We start from the raw sequence: 22,598 nt of genomic DNA, 5'->3' as shown, positions 1-22,598 counted from the left end.
TGAAGGCTTCTCCTTTAGCATTCTATCAGTATTAAGGGTTCCTATTATTCCAAAAGCATTGTACTTTACAGATCCATTTCTGATGGGGTCTACACCAAATTTCCTCAAAATAACCCTTAAGGAATCATTTAATGGACTCTAAAATAAAGGTTCTCTTTTTAGTTACTAAAAGCATTGTACAAAGGGAAACTTGTTAATCTATCGGGGGAACCCTTTAAGGTTTTACGGTGAGTCTTACCCTTTAAGGAAGCTAAAAGCGCTAACTATCCAAAGAAGCACTGAAGAACCTTTTTCTAAGGTTTTGTCAAAAGTTCCTCAAGGGTTCTTTGGATTAATACATGCTCTTATCCTCCTAAAAGGCTTTAATTCAAAACATTTTGGGATAGTAAGCAACGTTTTGTAGGGTTCGCCATAAAATGACAATAAAATTGTTCATCTTTTAGTTAATAGTGAATGAAAAGTTCATTCATCACCTCTGCACTGTGGACGGCTTCCACCTCACTTTGAATAAAAATGTCTGGCAAGTGGAACTGTTGCAGCTTTCACAGGGACAGGCTGAATCTGCCCATATTGAGGAGGAATAATCACAGCCAAAGAGGAAGAAAAAACTCTGTTTCAAAGCTCTTATTTATAGCACAATTTCACAAAGATTTCAGCAAATTGGCTATGTGAAGAGGAAGACCATCTGTTAGAGTGTGAACTGTAATCTGGTCAGTGTGAAGCCTTCAGGGTAATTCACAGCAACACTACAACCATCTGTGAGATGGACAGTATATTTTCGAGTCCCAGTGACCCACTGGCTTAATTTCACCAGTGAACCAAATTACCAATTTCAAGAATCAAATTACCCGAAATATTATTACCACCACAGAATGGATCGTTTTTCCAATAACACCACCTCCTGGAGTGTTTTATTCCTCATATATTCCACAACAATTTGACAACAGTGGCAAAGTTAATTCTTTAAAGAATGACATGGTTAATTTTAGTGTTGTGAAACATCCATAAAAAGTTCATCCATTCTTATCCATTTCTGAGACTAGTACAGAAATGCATTGTGTATTTTTTGTACTTCATCTGCACATGATCATATGTTCATGTGCCTCCATAATGTCAACCTCACAAAAGCTGAGATGTTTTTTTGCCATAAACAGTGCAGCAGTTCTGGGACTTTGGGTCCCATAGAGTAAGCATTTTTTTATGCAGCGTTAACAATAATGGAGTCCACAGAGCCCTTACTGTAAGTGAGGGAAGAGATTCGTAATGAAACATTGAGAAACCAGATGAAGACTTATAACCAGAGAGGGTTTCAGGAGCATATGTCTAATTATCCATTATCCCAGGAAATCACCAATGCTGCAGCAAATCGTCAGTGGAAGATTAAATACAGATACATCAAGCCAAATGATAGACTGGTGGTCAGTTTCATTTGTGCCTTAACACTCAAAATTCTCATAGTGCATGTTATTACTGTACTGATTAACAAAAATTAATGGACGCAATCAGACGTATTATGGATTTGTTTTGATGTAGCCAATGACACTTGGCGTTAAGAGATAAAGATAAAATTCGCTGTGGTGCATGAGGAATAATAACTCATTCTTTTCTATAACTGCATGACCTTCAGTGTTTATTCTGCACAAAAGCTTCAAAAATTAAAGATGCAACTGATTTATTACTGAATAATTGTTGCATGTCCAGTGGAATAAAGAAAGTGACATCACGTGGCTGTGAATTATTCCTTTCCCCCCAGCCATAATCTGAAGACATCAATGATAATGTAAAAATCCATCATCGTGCTGGATTACACAAATCCTTCCCCAATTCCCACCTGGCACAGGTTCTCCCGCAATGTTCTCCTGAGACCACTTGGCTGAATCAAATCACGTCGAATCAAATTGAATTACTAGAAATGATTCTACTTCATTCGTTCCAGCTTTCTACACTGCCACTCATTGCTCTTTAAGGTCACAAACCGTTACAGCAAAATAACTCCTGCTCTTATTGAGTTCTTTCCTTGCTTCTTATTTAGCTTGATTTACCAGCACTACTGCTGAATAAAATATGCACTGTAAATAGAAAGAGTGAATAAGAAATTAGTCCAGACTGGAAAATATGTTCTAGCTTTGCAAGCTGGTTGATGAAATAAAATGGCTTCCAAATCAAGATGCTTTGGGATTTTGGAGATAAATAAATAAAGAAATCAAACATGTACCATATGAGAGAATGCCTGATAACCTACAATGAACAATGTGCAGCGTTCTGGAAATCTCTGTCAGTGCGTGTTATGTCAGGGACGATGACAAGCTTGTTAGAAAAGATTTCTTTCAATTGCAGTCTTTTCAGCTTTGATTTATTTATTGTGCGTTCACAATAGCAGTGACACAATGTGACAAAATAGTGGGAAGTTATTCATTTTTAATGACAGTGACGATTAAAGCAAAAAAGAGCAAGACTCAGAAGCCCCGCCCACAATCCAAACAGCACCTCATGCCTTTAACAGCAGCCACAAAGTGTTACAAGTTGTTGAGACTCTTCCTACATCATTTCTAAACAAATTTATCTAGAACATCTGTCACATCAAGTCCCCGTTAATACGAGATTAATATAAATGTCATTTGAATCTGTTACAGCTGCTGTTATAGACATTTAATCAACCCCCTCTGACCAATCAGAATCAAGAATTCATCAGTGATGTGGTCTAATTAATTACACATATAACACATCGATCCAAGCTGCAAGAATAATCCCATTCATGGAGATGGAGGCAGCTGTGGTACCTGTTAGATGGTACCTGGATACCAAGGCAACCAGAAACCAAAAACTTTAACACTGAGCCTTTTCAGTTAATTCACACTTCTGTGCTTTCAAGCTTCAAGCAATATGGATATAAATGTAATTAAGTGCTAAAAGGTGTCTTTAACCCTGCATGTAATAATTTGTACAGCCTTCCTTTTGCCTTTGATTCTCATGCAAACCTTACAGTATTTGTTCCTCTACATATCTTTGCATTCCTGCTCTTACTTCCTGTCTATGAGCAGTAATATTAGGTGGCAAATCGAAGCACCACTTCTGTAAAGAGCATTTAACTTGATCCATTTAACCCAAAAGAAGATACTAGAGCAATAATGAGGTCTCCCTAAAGAGGGATAGTAAGATGGAAGAAAGAAGGTTCATTAAGAACTGGGTCATACCAAATTTCTTGCTTGCTAAATGAGTGCCAGTGTACACATCACTGTAACTTATTACATATTACTCGTCTTTTTTATATTTTTTTAATCATCCAAATATTATGCCAGCAGCAAATCCCTTAGGAGTGAAGAATCAGTGATCAAAATGGACAGCAATGTGAGAACACGGACTCATAAAGGCAATTACACACACTGAAAATCGCTCTCTGTGTGAGACCAATTAATGTGCGAGATGAAGAGGGGAGCGACATCAGCATTGCACTGTACAGCAGATGGAGAACCATCATTAAAGGTCTTTTGGGGATTTACATGCAGCTAGAGAGTCTTAGGCTGTTATTTTCATTTCCATCTAAATGAAACATGAACGCAATAAAGACATTGTGTATCACAAATCTATGAATGGGCAGTTATGAAGATGTGTACAGGTGCAAACCTCATAGCATAATTTCTAACACTGGTGCAAATTCTTGAATCTGATTGGTCAGAATGGTTTATTATGAATATGCCTTTTTCATTAGCACTTGACTATGAAGAGTCTCCAAAGAGTTAGGAGCAAATGGTGTATAAGTTGTGGTTTAAGGTTATAAGGTCAGAACTGTCAAATTACACAAATCTACTACCATCTCTTAAAGAAACCAAACAGGCCACACACACAAGCAACAGTGGTAACCCTTGCCATTGGCAGTAACACCGTTACCAGATATTTGCCACTTGCTAGTCTGAATGCAGGGTAGGTACCTCCTGAATATTCCCCCGCTCTATGGATTTTCAGCCCTGTCCTGACGATCTCCTTTTCTATAGAAGTATAACCTGTTGTTGCTCTGTAATCACCAAAATGCCATATACTGTTAGGTGTATCTTGTTTTTCAAATTCACCTGCTGCCAAGCACCTTGTTTCCACTTCCAACTTTCTGTTCCGTTTTGAAAAAACTGCCCTTGCTTTGTAGCACGGCTTTGAAAAGTTGGCATATACTATACCTTTGACCATGTCCATGCTTAACCCTTGGGATCTGATTGTTTTGATTGCCATTATCTGGGGCAGAACTGTGGTGGATCTATAGCCAATCCAGCAAACACCAGGGACAATGTGGGAGAATACTCCCTGGATGAGATGCTAGACCATCACATATTCACATTCACATGCTAATTCACACCTTGGGTAGCCGATCCACCATCCTGCATCTTTTTAAAAAAAGTGGGTGAAACTGGAGAACTTGGAGGAAGTCCACAAACCAATTGGGAGAACATGTAAAACATCAGTAACCTGAGCTCAGGATCAAACTAAGGAGTGTGGAGCTATAATGCAGCAAGGCTACCCACTGTGCCACCACACCACCCTGATTAGAAATATTTAAGATATTAGAAACTGTTATATGGTTTAAAGACCTCTTGTGTGTGCTAGATTAACTGTAGTTTTGTTGATCATTAAAGTCTCAAGGGCATCATGGTAGTGCAGCCTCACAGCCCCAGGTTCAATCCTGAGCTCAGGTTACTGCCAGTGCAGACTTTCGTATGTTCTCCCAGCATCTATTCTGGCTTCCTCTGGTTTCCGATAAAACAGTCAATAGGTGGATTGGATACTCTAGGCGTGGTTGAGCATGTGAGTGCCTGTGTGGTGCCTTGTGATTGACTAACATCCCAGTCAAGGTGTAGCCCCTCCTTCAAGCACTTACTTCCTTACGACCTCCACCATAACATGCTTGCAATACACACCATCTACATCTAAAATTAATCTAAAGTCCATGTCTTTGTTAAAAATAACATTGTACACTTTATATGTCAATCATTAAATGTTTGTACTCCAAAGCAATGGATGAGCTGTTGCATCCAGTTTAAAATCTTGTCCGAAAATAATATTTACTCCGTTACCCCAGATGTAGCCAAAACATTTTCGTTTGTTGTCTAGAATCTAACGCTATTGTAGCCAACAAGTAGAACTGTATAGTCTCCAATTTAGCATGGTGTACTCAAAAGGTGTTACGTTTCCACAGATCAGCTTTGTAGAGTTCTTCAATGTCTAAAACAGACTCGGTGATGTGTTGGTCCATAAACAAGGACAAAAGGATGTAAAATTGTTCACTTTGTTTGGCATCACTGGGCACCAGCATCAGAGTCAGTACTTGTTAGCAACATTAGCTTTGAAGCTCCAGCACAAATCTAAACAAACCAAAGTGTATTTGATATAACTGGTTTACATTTCATTTCTGGTTGAATAATTCCTTTAACACTGATTTAAAAGTCATAGAACACATACATGCACACACACACACACACACTCATGCACAGACACATACACACACAAACACAAAGCATGAACTTTACCAACATTGTCCTTGATGTGTAAATCAGCATCTGCACCAACGTCGTTGTTCCTGCTCTAATTCCAACATTCACCTTCGTCTCGTGCGTTACCTCTGTGCTGAGAATTGCTCCGTCTGTACAGTCATGTGGACGCTTTCTCTCTCTCTCTCTCTCTCTCTCTCTCTCCCCCTCTCTCTCTCTTTTTGTTTCTCTGTCAGTCCCGCTGCCTTCACATTAATCAGTAACGATGAGATCTGTGCTCGCTTATGATCAGAGGACACCTATAGCATCGCATTTGCACCATCTCCTCTCCTACATGGTCCTGTTCAGTCTCTCTTTCTTCCTCTGTTGCCTTTTCTCTTGCTCACACTCACATTATACATCCCTCTCTCTCTCTCTCTCTCTCTCTCTCTCTCTCTCCATCCCAGCCTCTTTTGTTGTCCCTTACCATATACCCCTCCCTCCTTTAGTCCCGCTCTCTCTCTCACTTTCTCTCTCTCTCTCTCTCTCTCTCTCTCTCTCTCTCTCTCTTGCCCACACTCACAATTTTCTTCAAGTCTACTTACCCTCCTCTCTCTCACTCTCTCTCTTTCTCTCTGTCTCTCTTTTTTGCTGTCTCTTGCAATTTACCCTTCCTCATCCTTCCCAGTTTCTCTATCTCTCTCTGTTGCTCTAATCCATACTTACAATTCCCCCTCATGTCATTTCTCAACCTCTATTTCTCTCCCTCCATCATACTCCCATTCTGTCTCTCTCCATCCCTCTACCTCTCTTCCGCTTTCTCTTCTTCTCTTTCTGCTTTCTTGTTTTCATTGCTGTATCTGTCTCTGAGCACAGTGACTGGCTGCGCTCTAAAAAGAGGAAGCTCAAACTTGTTTTCTTATACGACTAAACAAATGTGGAGCCAAATATATCCCCGTGCCATGTTCGCTCGAAACCGGCTGACGAGTGCCTCCAAAGCTGTGTGCTTTAGATCGGACATATGCTTCAGTTTACCTCAGACATACACTAGTGTTCAGCTGGACAGGATTCAAGCTGTCAGGCTGTTTGGGACATTGTGGATCTTTGGGTTGCAACGGGATCAATTTGGCATGGATGGAGAGTAATACTGCACAGTGTACGGAGCCTTGAGCTTTTTTGGATTGTTGAGCAGAATAAAAATTCACACACATACAAAAAAAGTATGGTCCAATACCAAATTAATATTTGTAAAATGGTGATCCTTTTCCATAGACAGATGTGGTAAAGGGTTGCCTGTATGATCAGTAATTTTACTCCTATAAAGTGTCTAAAAGTTAAATAATCTAATCAAATACTGTAAAATGAGTTCATACAAAAAACTCTTTCGTATCATCTTAGCTGTTTTCGGATGTTCCCAGTCTACTGTACTGCCCCCCAAAGCTGAAGGGGGCCAAGACTTTTAACCACATCCAAGCATTTTATATACCTTTCTGTAGGCTTTGTGGCACAATTTCCTTTTTTTTCACCTGCAAAGCAGTGGGGGGGGTGAAAACTTTTTCAGAGAACTGTATACGGTACATCAGTGACTCATGCAGTTCCATTGAATGTACATGAGGCAGAGCCATTAGCATACTGAACTGCTGAGAATAATCACACTGGAGTGTGAATAATAATAGTTATTAAAAGTGTGGTGCTGGAGTGCAGCAGTATAAGGTTAGCGTTAGCTCTAAAGTGATTTGCGCAGCGTGTTATTAAAGCACAGTCACAGCCTGAGGGATCAAACTGTCTCTCTCTGTTTTAGTTTTATATTCCAGTATCTTATCCCTCGAGCTTGAAAAATGTATGAGACAAGACGTGGGACTGAGACACAAAAGTGTATTGCTTGGCATTCTAAAAAGGCATAACATTCCACAAACAATCTTTTTTTATTTTTAAAAACATCTACTAATAAAACTAATAAAGATTTGCTTTACAATTACATTATTACTCTCACTATGTTAATTAACATTACTATAACAACAAAAAAGCTGCAAAAATTCTGTCTGGCTAATTAATTTTTTTACTAAGAAGATTGTGTGGAAGAATACATGAAAAATAAAATCTAGCTCGTGATTTTATTCATTTATAACTAGATGAAATCGAATAATTATGCAAAACGTTCCTGCAGAAATCTCAAATGAAAAACAGGTTCATTCAAAATAAATGTCATGCTGCTTATCGTATTTTGCTGCAACCTCAACCTCAAACTTGAGGTACATATTTCTTTGACAGATTATATGAGAATTAAGAGAAATGTACACCGAATTAGCCTTAATGATACATAATTAGTTATAATTCTATGACAGTGTGCTCAAGGTGCTCTTTGGAGAATCACATGATCATTCCCACATCCACCATGTTAGAACAGATGTCACCCCTGCCATCATGACAAGGGCAAAATAATCTTCATTTGCATGCTGGACGTGTTCACAGCCTGTGTGTGTAAAAGAGCAAAGTGTGCTCAGCTTAAAAATGTATAATTTGAGAAAAATCTAGCAATCACGAGCTGACACCTCACTGTGTGGGCACATTAACCTGTTTACATAAGAACAGATACATGAACTCTACTATACACTATATTGCCAAAAGTTTTGGGACACCTCTCCAAATCATTGAATTCAGATGTTGGACTTCGCCCCTTAGTTCCAGTGAAAGGAACTCTTAATGCTTCAGCATACCAAGACATTTTGGCTTACCAACATGACTGCACATCAGTGCACAAGGCAAGGTCCATAAAGACATGGATGAGCTTCCTATAGAGGAACTTTGACATGTTTCCCGAAACAGCAGAGGACCCGCTTGTAAGTCCAGAAAAGGTTTGAATATTACTTCCCAGCTGTTAATGAAAACTTTGACTGGATCCGTGATGTTGCCAATCAAAGCGCAATAAGAACTGGTGGAACACCGTATGGATCGCAGTTTAAAATGAAAATTTGGAGTCATATCTTCAGATGAATTTTGGCTGCATGTGGGACACGAATACCCATCTATCTCAGAATGCGCTGTCAATGTGCTGTTGCTGTTTTCAACTTCTTACTTGTGTGAGCTAGCGTTCTCATCCCTGGCATACGTGAAAAACAAAAAAGTCAGCACCTGTCAGTGAAGCACGATCTATGAGTTGCACTATCCTCAATCTTCCCCCATGTCAAGAGACTGTGCTCGCAAAAGCAAGCACATGTATCCCATTAAAATGCCCGCAGTTCCATGTACAGATATTTTAGTTTCATTTAAGTTATAAGGTCAGGTTTGAAGAAAGCATTGGGTTTTAATGAGAAACCAAAGAAAAAATAAATTTGAGTTGTTTATTATTATTTAAAGAGTTAAGTAAATCTTTAAATGCGTTTTGTTCCATTGATTCCCACATACAGTAAATGGTTCAAATCAGCCTGTTGACATGCGTCATCCAGTTGTAAAAGCCAGATAGTTCATTTAAATGGGCTGTTTCACCTTATATTATGTCTGTTTTGATGCATTCATAATAAATTCATGCCACTGTTTATGCTTCATTTGTTCTTTGTTCATCTGGATTTAATTTTATATATGTATTTATCAGTGGCGGGCCATGCATTTCACACCTAGGCCTTCACTGGTGCCCTTCCTGAATTAATCCACCTCTATACCATCATTATGACACCACCATGGGCGTCGCTAGGCCATTTTCTTCTCAGCCCTCCTAAAATTCTGCGATTCTCCATAGACTCTACACAAATTCGTAATCGCCTCAGTCCCCTTTAAATTTCATATGAAAACGGCGGCAGACTTTCGGCTCCTCTCCGTCTTTCAGTGTGTTTATCAATACGCAGACCGCAGCGTCGCAGAGCGAGCATCAGAGGACAAATGTGTGTGTGTGTGTGATCAGGAAGAATCATATTTGGCTTGTTTAGTATTCAAATGTTATACACATCTATGCAATACAGTGGAATGCTGCAATAAGTTTTATTTTATTTTATTTTATTTTATTTTATTTTATTTTATTTTATTTTATTTTATTTTATTTTATTTTATTTATTCATTTATTTATTTTTTACTATTATACCCTCATTGGGGGCTGAGCCCACCTTAAATGAAAATTCTAGAATCGCCCCTGGACGCCACGGCAATAGATACTAATCAACCGTTAAATTGTAAAGTAAAAAAGTAAATTAGTCTACAGTATTTCACACCTCACAAGGAATAGTCCATTTTATTACAGTTACTTTTCTCAAAAAAGACATTCTTGATGGCGTATGCAGCAAACTGCAATCGCCGGAGGACGCAGCATCCGAAAAGAGACGCAGAGCATATAGAAACAATGTATATGGGCGGGTTGCTGCCTCTGACTACTCAAATTATCCAATCAAAGGACGGGAAATTGCTGATGTAATCGTATGCCTGCTAGATGGCCCCAGTGACACCAGCTCGAAATCTGATTGGTTAATGTAACAATTTCATTGCCACTTATTTTAAGCTACAGGCGCCTGCATTATTGATTCTAAAGGCCTTAAGGCAGATTTTCACTCTGGGAACACATGATGTCAGACACTGGCTAAAATATGATTGGATAAATACTCTTATCATAAATATACACTACTGAAAGCAGCGCAACCGAGAGAAAAGCTATGAAATGTAGAGAATAGACTATTGGGAATAATCTGATACACATTCATGGAAAAATATATTAAATATATTAAAATGCAAGTCAGTGATTCAGATCACTGCTGTTTAGGCCAGCAGAGAAGGCCTTGCTGGCCCTGACCGCCCACCACTGGTGTGTACGCATGAACCACTGGTGTGTACGCATGAACCACTGGTGTGTACGCATGAACCACTGGTGTGTACGCATGAACCACTGGTGTGTACGCATGAACCACTGGTGTGTACGCATGAACCACTGGTGTGTACACATGAACATTTAGTTTAATTGAGTTGGGGTGCCGTGGAAAAAAAGACACTACAAAGGGGTGCCGTGCTTTCAAAAAGTTTGGGAACCACAAGGCGCTGGTTAACGATGTAAATTCCCATGTGAATCAGAGAGCCAGTTTCACTCAGGAAACAAAACTTAAATTGCTGGGTATGACAGGTTTCACTGAAATAAATGTCATTTTGCTTTTAAAAAATCTGCCATGCCTCAAACCTTAGATACATATTTTGAGGGGGGTTTTTTTTGTCTTTTTTTGACAGATTTCCACAAATTATATTAAGTGTATTTCCATTAAATAAGGATAGGTGTATGCTCTGATGGCTCGGTTGACAGACACAAGCTTCCATGCTACACACTCTCAGTTCCAGAAACAAGCATTTCAGTCTTTAAATAGTGCATATATTTGGACATTTATTGTACTTATTTGTCAAGTAGCTAGATATATCATTTGTGTTTGTCTTTGCTGATGATCAAACTTTACACTCTAGCTTAAATCTGTTAGACTCAATGCCAAAGATCAATTCTGAAATGAAATTATGGAGCATTGACATGCCCATGAGGCATTTTTTTTCCCATTTTTCCATTTTTTTGGGGAATTGAAACGATGTGCAAGAGCAGCAACGTAATCCATTTCCTCCCTGCAGCAGCTAAACGTGTTTGTGATTCGGTTCACCCAGTTTTCACCGTCAGGCCCCAAGAGGCAAAGTGAGCTAAATTTAGCACCATAACTGCTGTTAACACACACACACATACACACACACACACACACACACACACACACACAGATACTGAAATACCAGAAGAGAAGCGACACTTTAAAGCTTCCCAAGCGAGACTCCTGCCACATTCTTCAACAGGGATTTGACATCAGTTCACACAATGGCTGCTTCACTGATTAGTGGGAAAATTTCTCTAATTGGCCGTCTATTCTCCACTGGGGAAGGACGACAGCTTGGACAAGTAAAAAACATCAGCTACTTCCATTAGCGCGAATATGACAGCAGCGGATGTTCGTGGAGGTTCATTCACAAGATAAACTTCATCACATTGTCAAATCTGATATCGATTAAACCCCGGGTTCATTTACGTCAACAAATGTAATATTTTTACACCCTACACTCATCCATTCTGTGCACATCACTCAGATAATCCTCGGTGAGAGGCCGTGAAGATCACTGCTCTCACTAAAATTAAAAAATGTACTCCGCATTATTTATAAACACAGAAACTCAGAAACAGACATACAGAAATATATTAGACATTATTCCAGCATATTGAAATATATATACATCCTCAATAACTTCCTGGTGTGTTTCTCTCTTAATCTCCCCCATAACACTCTGTTCCTTGCTATGTTTTTTGTTTGTTTTTTTTACTGCTCTGCTTGCTTTTTTTTTTTAATTTTGTTTAATTTTCACTTATTTTATTCCATTTTATTTTTATTATTTTTTTATTTTACCCTCAGCTACAATGCATTGTTCTATGCAATTTATTGTTACGATTTTATCTTAAATACTTATTTTAAATATAATCTTATTATTAATTTTACAAATAATAAAATACAATAATATTTTATTTTATTTTTGTTAATCTGGCTGTTATTTCCTGCTCCCTCTTTCCCCTCCTGCTATTTTATTTTATTTCATTTCATTTTATTTCATTTTTGTTATTCCAGCTTCATTTTCCTACTTCCTCTTTCCCCTCCTGCTTTTTTTCCCCTGCACTGTTCTTGTTCTTGTTTTTTCTCTGCCATGTTTTTCCATGCTGGTTTTCCTATAGCGTTAATTTCCTCTCGCTCTTTTTGCATTTTTTTCTCCTTCTGTGTTTTAATTGTGAAATTCTTCTATTGCCTGCGTTGCTCTTTTCATACATTTGCCAACTTACATTTAAAATAAACTGAGAGTGCAGCATACATTACACACACACACTTTTCCCGGCTTGTAATGAGTGGGCTACTGCAGCGCAATCCCCCTTGATCCGCTGTACCTCCGCTCTGACGTGTTCCTTCCTAACAGTAAATATGAGTGACATTTTTTATTACAATCTGTCATATTTCTTCATCTTTCTTAATTTAATTTTGTTACTATAGTAACAGCTTGTCTGCAGCGATGTGCACGGTGGACTAGGGATTAGATAAACTATGTGTAATTATTGTAGTAGGTTTTCTGTAGGAAGATTATTTAATAATAAATTCCATAAATATTAAATAAACTTAAATAAATTAAGTTTATTTAATATTTATGGAAGTCTCTCACTGTACATCTTTTCTGTACATCTTTGTGTGCACACTGCACTGACACTTTACTCCCTGGACATTTATATTTGCCTTATATATATAAATCTACAAATATATTTATATATTATCTTACATATGCACACTGTACATACTGTATTCATTTGCCACACCATTTCAAAGTTGACCTTTTTATCTACATGTATGCATATACTGCACCTTCTATATATTATAGTCTACACATATATTTATTCATATTGTTCTATTTTTCACATATACTATAAACATACTATACTGTACTGTATTATATTTTTGTTTTTATATTTGTTTTTTTTATATTTAGTTTTTTATTATTATTATTTTTATTTTATTTTTCATTATTTATAATATTTACTGCTATATTGACACTACATATATATATATATATATATATATATATATTATATACATATATATATATATATATATATACATACATAGACATATATTTGCCTATCTGACACTTGACTTTCAAGTTATTTTCATTTGTGATTTCTACCATTTAATTTTCCCTACTTAATTAATCCCCTATTTTTCATGTCCACACTTTAAATTTTTAATGTATGATTTCGTATGTGACCAATAAAATTTGAATTTGATTTTAATTTGGAAGGAGTCTCCAGGGTCAGAGTTTAGGCTAGCTGTCTTGTTCTGACTGAATTCCAGAGCGAGATTGTTCAGCTTGTCTCCTGCTTTTCTGCTCCCAGTAAATCATCCTGTGCAGTGTTTTCTACTGCTGTCCTCAAACACTCAGAGACATCCAGGCTTCTGCTAGCTGATGTGATACGACAGCATCCTGCATCCTGAGGAAAAAAATATCATGTCACATGACATGGTGTCTTTCTGCCTCCATGATCCAGCTCATGATTTTCCTCATCCTTCTCTTCTGAGGTAATGTCCTAAATCACAACAATTCCAGCCACAAACCTGGAAAGTGTAAAAAAAAAAAAAAAAACCCACTGTAAAGTAAGAACGGAATTAAATTCAAGATTCAAGAAATCACAAGAGGTTTATGAAACTACATCAACACTATAACTACTAGGGTGATGGTTATGGTTCTTCAAGAGGTTCTTTGTACATTTAAAGGTTCTTAGCTTCATAAAATGGTTCCACTTTGAACGACAAACTCTCTGTTGTATGGTTCCTCTGCAGCCCGGATCCAGCTACAAATGGGTGGGGCTAGTTTAAATGAATGTTTGGAGCTAACATTCACATGTTAGCTACAAATGGGCTAAAATGTGAATGAGTTAGCACGTCTCAGTAGTGGATGATTCTATGGGCTGCCGTCCCTAACCCTAATCCTAATCCTAACCACTCCCATATGTAACCCATTTAAAGCTAGCCAAGCCTATTTGGAGCTATCCCTATCCATTTAGAGTCAGCCACACCCATTTGACAGCCTTATCCATTAAGAGCTAGCCATGCCCATTTATGGCTATACATATCCATTTAGAGTTTAGAGCTATACACACCAATTTGGATCTGGCCACACCCATTGGAATATAGCCACACCCTTTCAGATCTGGCGACACCCTTTTGGAGCTGGCTCCTGGTCCCTTAGAGGAAGAACCAAACAGGAAAACAAACAATGGAAAAAAATTAAAACAAACAAATGAATAAACAAATAATAGTCATAGATACATAAATAATAAAACAAACAAATAAATAATTCTTCAATAAGTGCTTTATTCAGGTGGATCAAAGTCAGCTAATACATCCCAACAACAAATACACACACACACACACACACACACACTAAGAGTCTCAACAAGAGGCAATTAATCAGTAAATAAACTTAAACATTCACTCAGTTATATTAATATATATTCAATTATATTCTCCCCCTGCAGCACCTCTTCACACATTCTTTGCGTTTCTGTAACATTTTTTTAAAATCTGGTCTCACAATAAAAATCTATTCTTGTCTTGACCTGTTGGAGGATAAACCTGCATGATATTTAAAAATAATAATAAAATCCCAACAAATACAATATAACAGCGAGAAAAATGGATACTGCTCCTGCCACTGATTTCCAAAATATTTAAAAATAAATAAATAAATAAATAAAATAAAAAAAGAAATCTTCTAACCCTCTTAAGTCCTTCAGGCAAAAATTCCACAGAGAACCGTCAGAGAACCTCAGAGTGAGTCCAGGGCACAGTGTGGGAGTGTTACACAACCCTGCGCAAAAACAGCCTAATATCTGTCTAATAATAATAATAATAATGATTATTATCAAAACTCAAAATGTTTTATGTTTGTGTGAGCTTATTGTCTGAGGACGGTCACTTCCTGTCTCTGAGTCATGCCGCTGAAGTACAAAGAAATGCCTTCAGGCAAAGTGACAGTCACACACACACACACACACACACACACACACACACACTCTGGAATCATGTTTATTACTCATCTTATGATCAAATCTTTTCTCTTTCTATCCTCCTACTATGTGAGTCAGTAAAGATGAAAGAGATATTTTGACAGAATCTACGAGGGAAAAAGACTCACTGTCTATAACGATGTTCTTCTAGGGAAGAAGAACTGAGGAAAAACTTCCATGTTTTTAATGATATCGGAATAACATTGTAAACAATAAAAAACTTTTAAACAAAGGACCTGAAATGCATTTCTTTGTTGAGAGTTGAAGGAAATACATGAACAGGAAACTGATATTCGTAACATCATCCAATTCTGCTATTCCATACAACCCTCTAACAATAACTGGCTAAAAATAAACCGGCCGGAATTATAGTATCAACTGGAAATGAAGCTGATCAGGTTTAATTCTTAAATGTTTCTTCTGGAGACTATTTTAAAGACAAAATCCAGCACCTTGGCATGCAGACTGCTTCTACAAACATTTGTGGAAGAATGAGTAGCTCTCAGGAGCTCAGTGAATTCAAGCATGATAGGTTGCCAACGGTGCAATAAGTCCATTCATAAAATATGTTCACTACTAAATATTCCACAGTCAACTGTTAGTGGTATTATAACAAAGTGGAAGCAAGTGGGAACAACAGCAACTCAGCCTTGAAGTGGTAGGCCACGTAAAATCACAGAGCGTGGTCAGCACATGCTGAGGCGCACAGTGCGCAGAAATCGCCAACTTTCTGCAGAGTCAGAATCTACAGACCTCCAAACTTCGTGTGGCCTTCAGATTAGCTCATGAACAATGCATAGAGAGCTTCATGGAATAGGTTTTTATAGCCGAGCAGCTGCATCCAAGTTTTACATGAACTTGGAAGTGCAATGCAAAGTGTCAGATGCAGTGGTGTAAAGCACGCTGCCACTGGAATCTAGAGCAGCGGAGATGTGTTCTTTGGAGTGACCAATCAGGCTTTTCTGTCTGGCAATCCAATGAACATGTCTGGGTTTGGTGGTTGCCAGAAGAACATTACTTGCCTGACTGCATTGTGAAAAGTGTAAAGTTTGGTGAAGGGGGGATTATGATGTGGGGTTGTTTTTCAGGGGTTGGGCTCGGCCCCTTAGGTCCAGTGAAAGGAATTCTTAATGCTTCAGCATACCGAGACATTTTGGATAATTTCATGCTCCTAACTTTGTGGGAACAGTTTGGGGATGACTCCTTCCTGTTCCAACATGACTGCACACCAGTGCTCAAAGCAAGGTCCATAAAGACATGGATGAGTGAGTTTGACGTGGAGGAACTTGACTGGCCTGATCTCAACCTGACAGAACAGCTTTGGGATGAATTACAGCATAAACACACTTCTAAACCTTGTAGAAAGCCTTCCCAGAAGAGTTGAAGCTGTTATAGCTGCAAAGAGTGAGCCGACTCCATATTAAACCCTACGGATTCAGAATGGGATGTCAGTAAAGTTCACGTGCATGTCAAGGCAGACATCGCAAAACTTTTGGAAATATAGTGTAAACATTAAAAATGGGAAATGTAATTTCTGTTTTATTTTAATTTATTTCATTTAAAAGTAATAAAAAAAATTAATAAATTTTTTTTACAAAAAACAATGAATACTTACTTATTGATTGATTGATGAACTATTGTGTCTCTACCTCAAAGTGTCTCTGCAGTGTGTGTTTTACTGTGTGTGTGTGTGTGTATGTGTGTGTGTGTGTGTGTGTGTTTGTGTGTGTGTGTACATGCGTGTGTCAAGTCTGCCCTCATGTGGCAGAGCTACAGAAAGAAAATCCTTTAAAAATTAATACAAGAATTTCCGATGTAGTGTGTAATGAGGAGCAAAAAAGTTATTATTTTTTTATAATTTTTTAAAAGAAAATTAAAACTTTTTTAATCAAAGAATTTAAAAAAAGATTATAGGCGATGTAGTAGATATTTTTTAGAAATGTACCATTACAGTAGCTGAGCACAGTTTTACCTTTTGGCTAAAAGCCTGACATCTGATTGGAGTGCAGAAACTCCACAGCTGCACACATCTGGATACTGTTTAGGAAGCTGCTGTCCAAGGTGCTGAATGCTGTCATCTCTCTGAATTGACTATTAAAGGGCAAATACAGACACCGCTTGTGCTCACAATCCCTTATATTCAATCGCTCAGAGACAGATCGAGAGAAACAAGCAACATCATGTGACATATGACAGGAAGTTCTGTAGAACAGGAAATTGTTTTAGCTGAATGCAGCTACAAACAAGTTTCTAACAGAGTTTGGAATCTGCGCCAATAAAAATATCCAAAAGCACCAAACACGTGTGCGCCACATCTTTTACAGTCAAACGTCATCCATCATCCAGAGTGATAAACAGAGTGATGTTCTTGGAATCAGATTTGAAGATGTGGGTGATTAGTCACCACTAATCTAAGCAGGATTATAAAAGGAAACCCAGCAGAAATTTTCATCCTAGTGAAAGAAACTGACTTAGTTCTGACTTAAAATAATACAGTGAAAAGAGAATGAGAAAAACAGGAACTGACATTTTCTTTAACAGTGAATAATATTTCAGCGCAAAGCAAAAGGTCACAGGAAGTCTGTCATGCTTCATGGTGAGGCAGGAAATATAACTTGTGGAAAAGGAAGTGCAAGAGAAAGGTTTACAGGGAAATATAACCAGTCTTTTATATATTACTTCCTAGTGGAAGTAATAGAATGCTTTACAGAGAACAAACTGGAAGTTTTCTCAAACAGGAAATAGAGCAGGAAATGTAACAGGAAGGAGAAAGTTAACTGGTTTTTCATGTAGCAGTTCCTTGTGAAAGAGGAAACAGGAAGTGTGGTGGAGTAGGAAATCTAAGTTATAAAGAAGTTTCACAGTGTTTGTAGAAATTAAAACTTAGGATAAATTAGGAATTCATGGACTCATGGAAAGAGAAAGATAAATAAATGTCTTGTCTTTGAAACAGGAAATATTTTGTGCATATAATATTTGAGGAAATATGAAGGAAATATTTGAGGAAATATGAAGGTTTTTGTAAAAGGCAGAAATGAAGAAAAACTTTACAGAGCATGATGTGAATCTAATTTTTGCTACACCGAACTTCTGGAGGTCAAAACAAGACACACACACACACAGAATAATGTCTGAGATTGTAACGTGCTGCAGGGTGTGTGTGTGTGTGTGTGTTTCTCACTTGTGTGTGTTTTGTAATAAAACACAGTGCTCTGCGTTTCTTCCCTCACACACGATCTCCACAGTATTTTTAATAAAAAAGTTTTATCTAAACCGAAAGATAGAGGGATTTTGGTGGGTTTACCAGTTTAAGAGTAAATCAGAGGAATGATTCTGTGTTTCGTGGCTTCAGTGTGATTCTATTAAAAAGATTTGTAGACAATTTTACAGACTTCCTCACTACACTGCGCGAGCACAGCGTTTATTACTGGAGCTCAGCGGATCCGTCTCTCTGCCTGAGCTCCGAAAATGAACTTCACTGAACTGCGACTAACGAAATATCAGGAGTGGATGCTATTACACGGCTAATGCTCCGTATTTATCTGAGTTTGACTGCTTTCTGCAGGAAAACATGGTAAAATCCTGATATGTAGTGCTGCAGCGTAATTCAATCTTTACAGAAATATTTCAGCATTATAATAAATAAACTACAGCAGGATGCAGTGGTCAACTCAACCAAACTCTATGGGCAAAAAGAAAAGAAAAGAAAAGAAAAGAAAAAGGAAGGAAAAGAAAAGAAAAGAAAAATATATCTTCTTAACCTTTTCACTGACTAGAACACTGCCCTACTGCAATGCACTGTGGGACTTCAACATCCATCCATCCCCATCCATCCATCCCCATCCATCCAACCAACCATCCATCCAACCAACCATCCATCCAATCATCCATCCATCCATCCAACCAACCATCCATCCATCCATCCATCCAATCATCCATCCATCCATCCATCCATCCATCCATCCAATCATCCATCCATCCAATCATCCATCCATCCAACCAACCATCCATCCAACCATCCAACCAACCATCCATCCATCCATCCATCCATCCATCCAACCATCCATCCATCCATCCATCCTTCCATCCATCCATCTTCTCTAGTGCTTGGCTGATGCCTCTTAAACACTGTGTAAGGAATAAAATATTCTTTTCATTTATCTTCCATTATTTATCTCACAGCAGAACAAGATTTTTATGCATTTAGAGTTACCTAATGATGTGGAACAAGGACATTAATGATGGTGAAAAAAAAAGAATCAACAGCTTCTGACCAATCAGAACGGAGGATTCAGCAGTAGTGTGCTGGAAGCCATGTTTAATACATCACTGATATTTACAATCGAAAACAGACTTCAGTAACAAAACAAACAGACGACAAAGCTGTTTATTGTTCTTAGCTTTTTTTTCACTTTCAAGAAAAACTCCTGGAGGAAATCTAATCCTGAGAGTCCTGCTGGGGCGTTAGCGAGATTTTGGACGTCCTTCAGAATCAGCGTTCCACGTCAGGGTCAAAGGAACCTGATAAGCGATAAGCTAAAAGTAAACGTGTTCACTTCATTTAGGACAAGAAGGTCAATCACAGTGACGCTAAATCGTTAATGACGGAGTAGGTGACTAAAAACCTTGACATGACCCATAGGACACACACACACACACACACACACACACAGGTTCCCAAGGGAATATCATATTCCACCTAAAGAGCACGTTGAGACACTTTGAAGGTCGTCTGCTTTGAAAATGAGGTTTAGATGTAGAGACGTCCATGTTACTTCTCTCAGATTAAAAATATAAATTCACGTTAATAAAAGGAACAAAGGAACAGCAATTTATCATTCGTCCTCCTCTCATTTCAACACACTCACTCACATGGCACAAACATGTTTGCAAATAATAACATTGAAATCTTTTTAGGAAGAATCCATCTATAATTAATAAGCAGAACTGACCTTCCTTGAACATATATGGACTTCCTCTTTGTTTCATACTGAATATATTGTAACATTAATGTACTTTTTATTGGCTCCACACACCAGATAGTAGCTTTTGATAGCTGCCTGGACACCGTAGAGGGGTGCCTTTACTTTTAAGAATCATACTTTCTTTCTTTCTTTCTTTCTTTCTTTCTTAAATTCATCCTTTATTAAATCCTTCTGTAGTGTAATTACAGCCTTCATGCCATCATGGTGTGTCTCCTGTTCAGCTGAGTGTGATTTGATGTAATTACCACTAACGAAGTCATTTAATCACAAACTGCCTACAATGTGTCAACAAAGAGTGTGTGATGTGGTGTGATGTGGTGAGGAGGAGGTTCATGAGCTGATTGATGGCCATCAGGGTGAGAGAAGGAAACAAGGAAACTTCTTTAAACTTACAAAGCAGCTTAAAATGGTAGCACTAGCACACACACACACACACACATGTGATGTACTGACACTTTATACCGTGTGTAAGCATAAACAATAAAAAAAAGAAGCTGTTGAAGTAGAAACCTCTTTTTATAAAAGTTTAGGATATTATTTCCTCATTTGTTTCCATACAGTAAAAAAGTGAAAATAACTTATCTGTTAGCTGTAATTTGTTGTCATACAGTATATAAGCCATTCGAAATGAAATGGCTCCTGAATATCCAGGATATATAAAGAAGCCTTTGGGATCATTCACTGAACTTTTTTTGGAAAAATTTTTGTGGTGTCTTATTGTTACATGCACACTAAAACACAAACCTCTATACAAACTATATATACACTATATTGCCAAAAGTATTCGCTCACCTGCCTTGACTCGCATATGAACTTAAGTGACATCTCATTCCTAATCCATAGGGTTCAATATGACGTCGGTCCACCCTTTGCAGCTGTAACAGCTTCAACTCTTCTGGGAAGGCTGTCCACAAGGTTTAGGAGTGTGTTTATGGGAATTTTTGACCATTCTTCCAGAAGCGCATTTGTGAGGTCACACACTGATGTTGGACGAGAAGGCCTGGCTCTCAGTCTCCGCTCTAATTCATCCCAATGGTGTTCTATCGGGTTGAGGTCAGGACTCTGTGCAGGCCAGTCAAGTTCATCCACACCAGACTCTGTCATCCATGTCTTTATGGACCTTGCTTTGTGCACTGGTGCACAGTCATGTTGGAAGAGGAAGGGGCCAGCTCCAAACTGTTCCCACAAAGTTGGGAGCATGGAATTGCCCAAAATGTCTCGGTATGCTGAAGCATTCAGAGTTCCTTTCACTGGAACTAAGGGGCCAAGCCCAGCTCCTGAAAAACAACCCCACACCATAATCCCCCCTCCACCAAACTTTACACTTGGCACAATGCAGTCAGACAAGTACCGTTCTCCTGGCAACCGCCAAACCCAGACTCGTCCATCAGATTGCCAGATGGAGAAGCGCGATTCGTCACTCCAGAGAACGCATCTCCACTGCTCTAGAGTCCAGTGGCGGCGTGCTTTACACCACTGCATCCAACGCTTTGCATTGCACTTGGTGATGTATGGCTTGGATGCAGCTGCTCGGCCATGGAAACCCATTCCATGAAGCTCTCTGCGCACTGTTCTTGAGCTAATCTGAAGGCCACATGAAGTTTGGAGGTCTGTAGCGATTGACTCTGCAGAAAGTTGGCGACCTCTTCGCACTATGCGCCTCAGCATCCGCTGACCCCGCTCCGTCAGTTTACGTGGCCTACCACTTCGTGGCTGAGTTGCTGTCGTTCCCAAACACTTCCATGTTCTTATAATACAGCTGACAGTTGACTGTGGAATATTTAGGAGCGAGGAAATTTCACGACTGGATTTGTTGCACAGGTGGCATCCTATCACAGTTCCACGCTGGAATTCACTGAGCTCCTGAGAGCGACCCATTCTTTCACAAATGTTTGTAAAAACAGTCTGCATGCCTAGGTGCTTGATTTTATACACCTGTGGCCATGGAAGTGATTGGAACACCTGATTCTGATTATTTGGATGGATGAGCGAATACTTTTGGCAATATAGTGTATATATATATATATATATATATATATATATATATATATATATGTGTGTGTGTGTGTGTGTGTGTGTGTATTTTTTTTTCATCTAAATTTTCATACATAAATAAAAAAAAATATTTTGTGCCTATTTTTTCATTAAAAATAATAAATTAAATAAATATCTAAAGAAACCAATTCAATATTCATTGTTTCACTTAATGCAATTTCACAAAAGTGCATTAAATATAAGTTTATTAAAACAAAAATAAAAATAAAATATTTGCAGACTTTTCCCATGAACTTTATTTATTTATTTAACTCACTTATTGAAGTTAGTTAGCTATACGTGGATGGATGGATGGATGGATGGATGAACTGGACGGAATCCTACCTGTGATGTCTCCTGGGAGCGCTCGCGCCCGCTGTGCAGCTCCTGTTCCGGGAGAATGAGGATGATGAGGATAATGAGGATGAAGATGAGCCCGTCTTCGGCGCGTTTCCATCCTCCGCTTCCTCCTGCACGTGCAGCAGGGGGATAATCCGGCCGTGTCCGGTGCAGGACATGGTGTTAGTGATGTTT

At 38.4% G+C, this 22,598-nt stretch overlaps 1 protein-coding gene across 10 annotated transcripts in view; it reads right to left on the bottom strand.

The window, feature by feature from the left end:
* Positions 1 to 22,598, bottom strand: part of gramd1ba (GRAM domain containing 1Ba) — a 75,817-nt gene extending 53,219 nt beyond the window's left edge. For 4 of the 10 annotated variants that reach the window (XM_058411679.1, XM_058411678.1, XM_058411682.1 and 1 more), the window contains exon 1: positions 5,518 to 5,886. Coding sequence is in view for 1 of the 10 variants with exons in the window: in XM_058411689.1 (XP_058267672.1) it covers positions 22,410 to 22,582 (173 nt within the window). In the remaining 9 variants the exon portion in view is untranslated. Of the gene's footprint in view, positions 1 to 5,513; positions 5,887 to 22,409 lie in introns of those variants that run through there. The other 6 variants (XM_058411686.1, XM_058411687.1, XM_058411688.1 and 3 more) reach the window with 4 other exon arrangements.

Source organism: Hemibagrus wyckioides, linkage group LG16 (assembly GCF_019097595.1).
Source record: "Hemibagrus wyckioides isolate EC202008001 linkage group LG16, SWU_Hwy_1.0, whole genome shotgun sequence".
Taxonomy (NCBI): domain Eukaryota; kingdom Metazoa; phylum Chordata; class Actinopteri; order Siluriformes; family Bagridae; genus Hemibagrus; species Hemibagrus wyckioides.
This window is presented reverse-complemented; position numbering and strand designations above follow the sequence as displayed.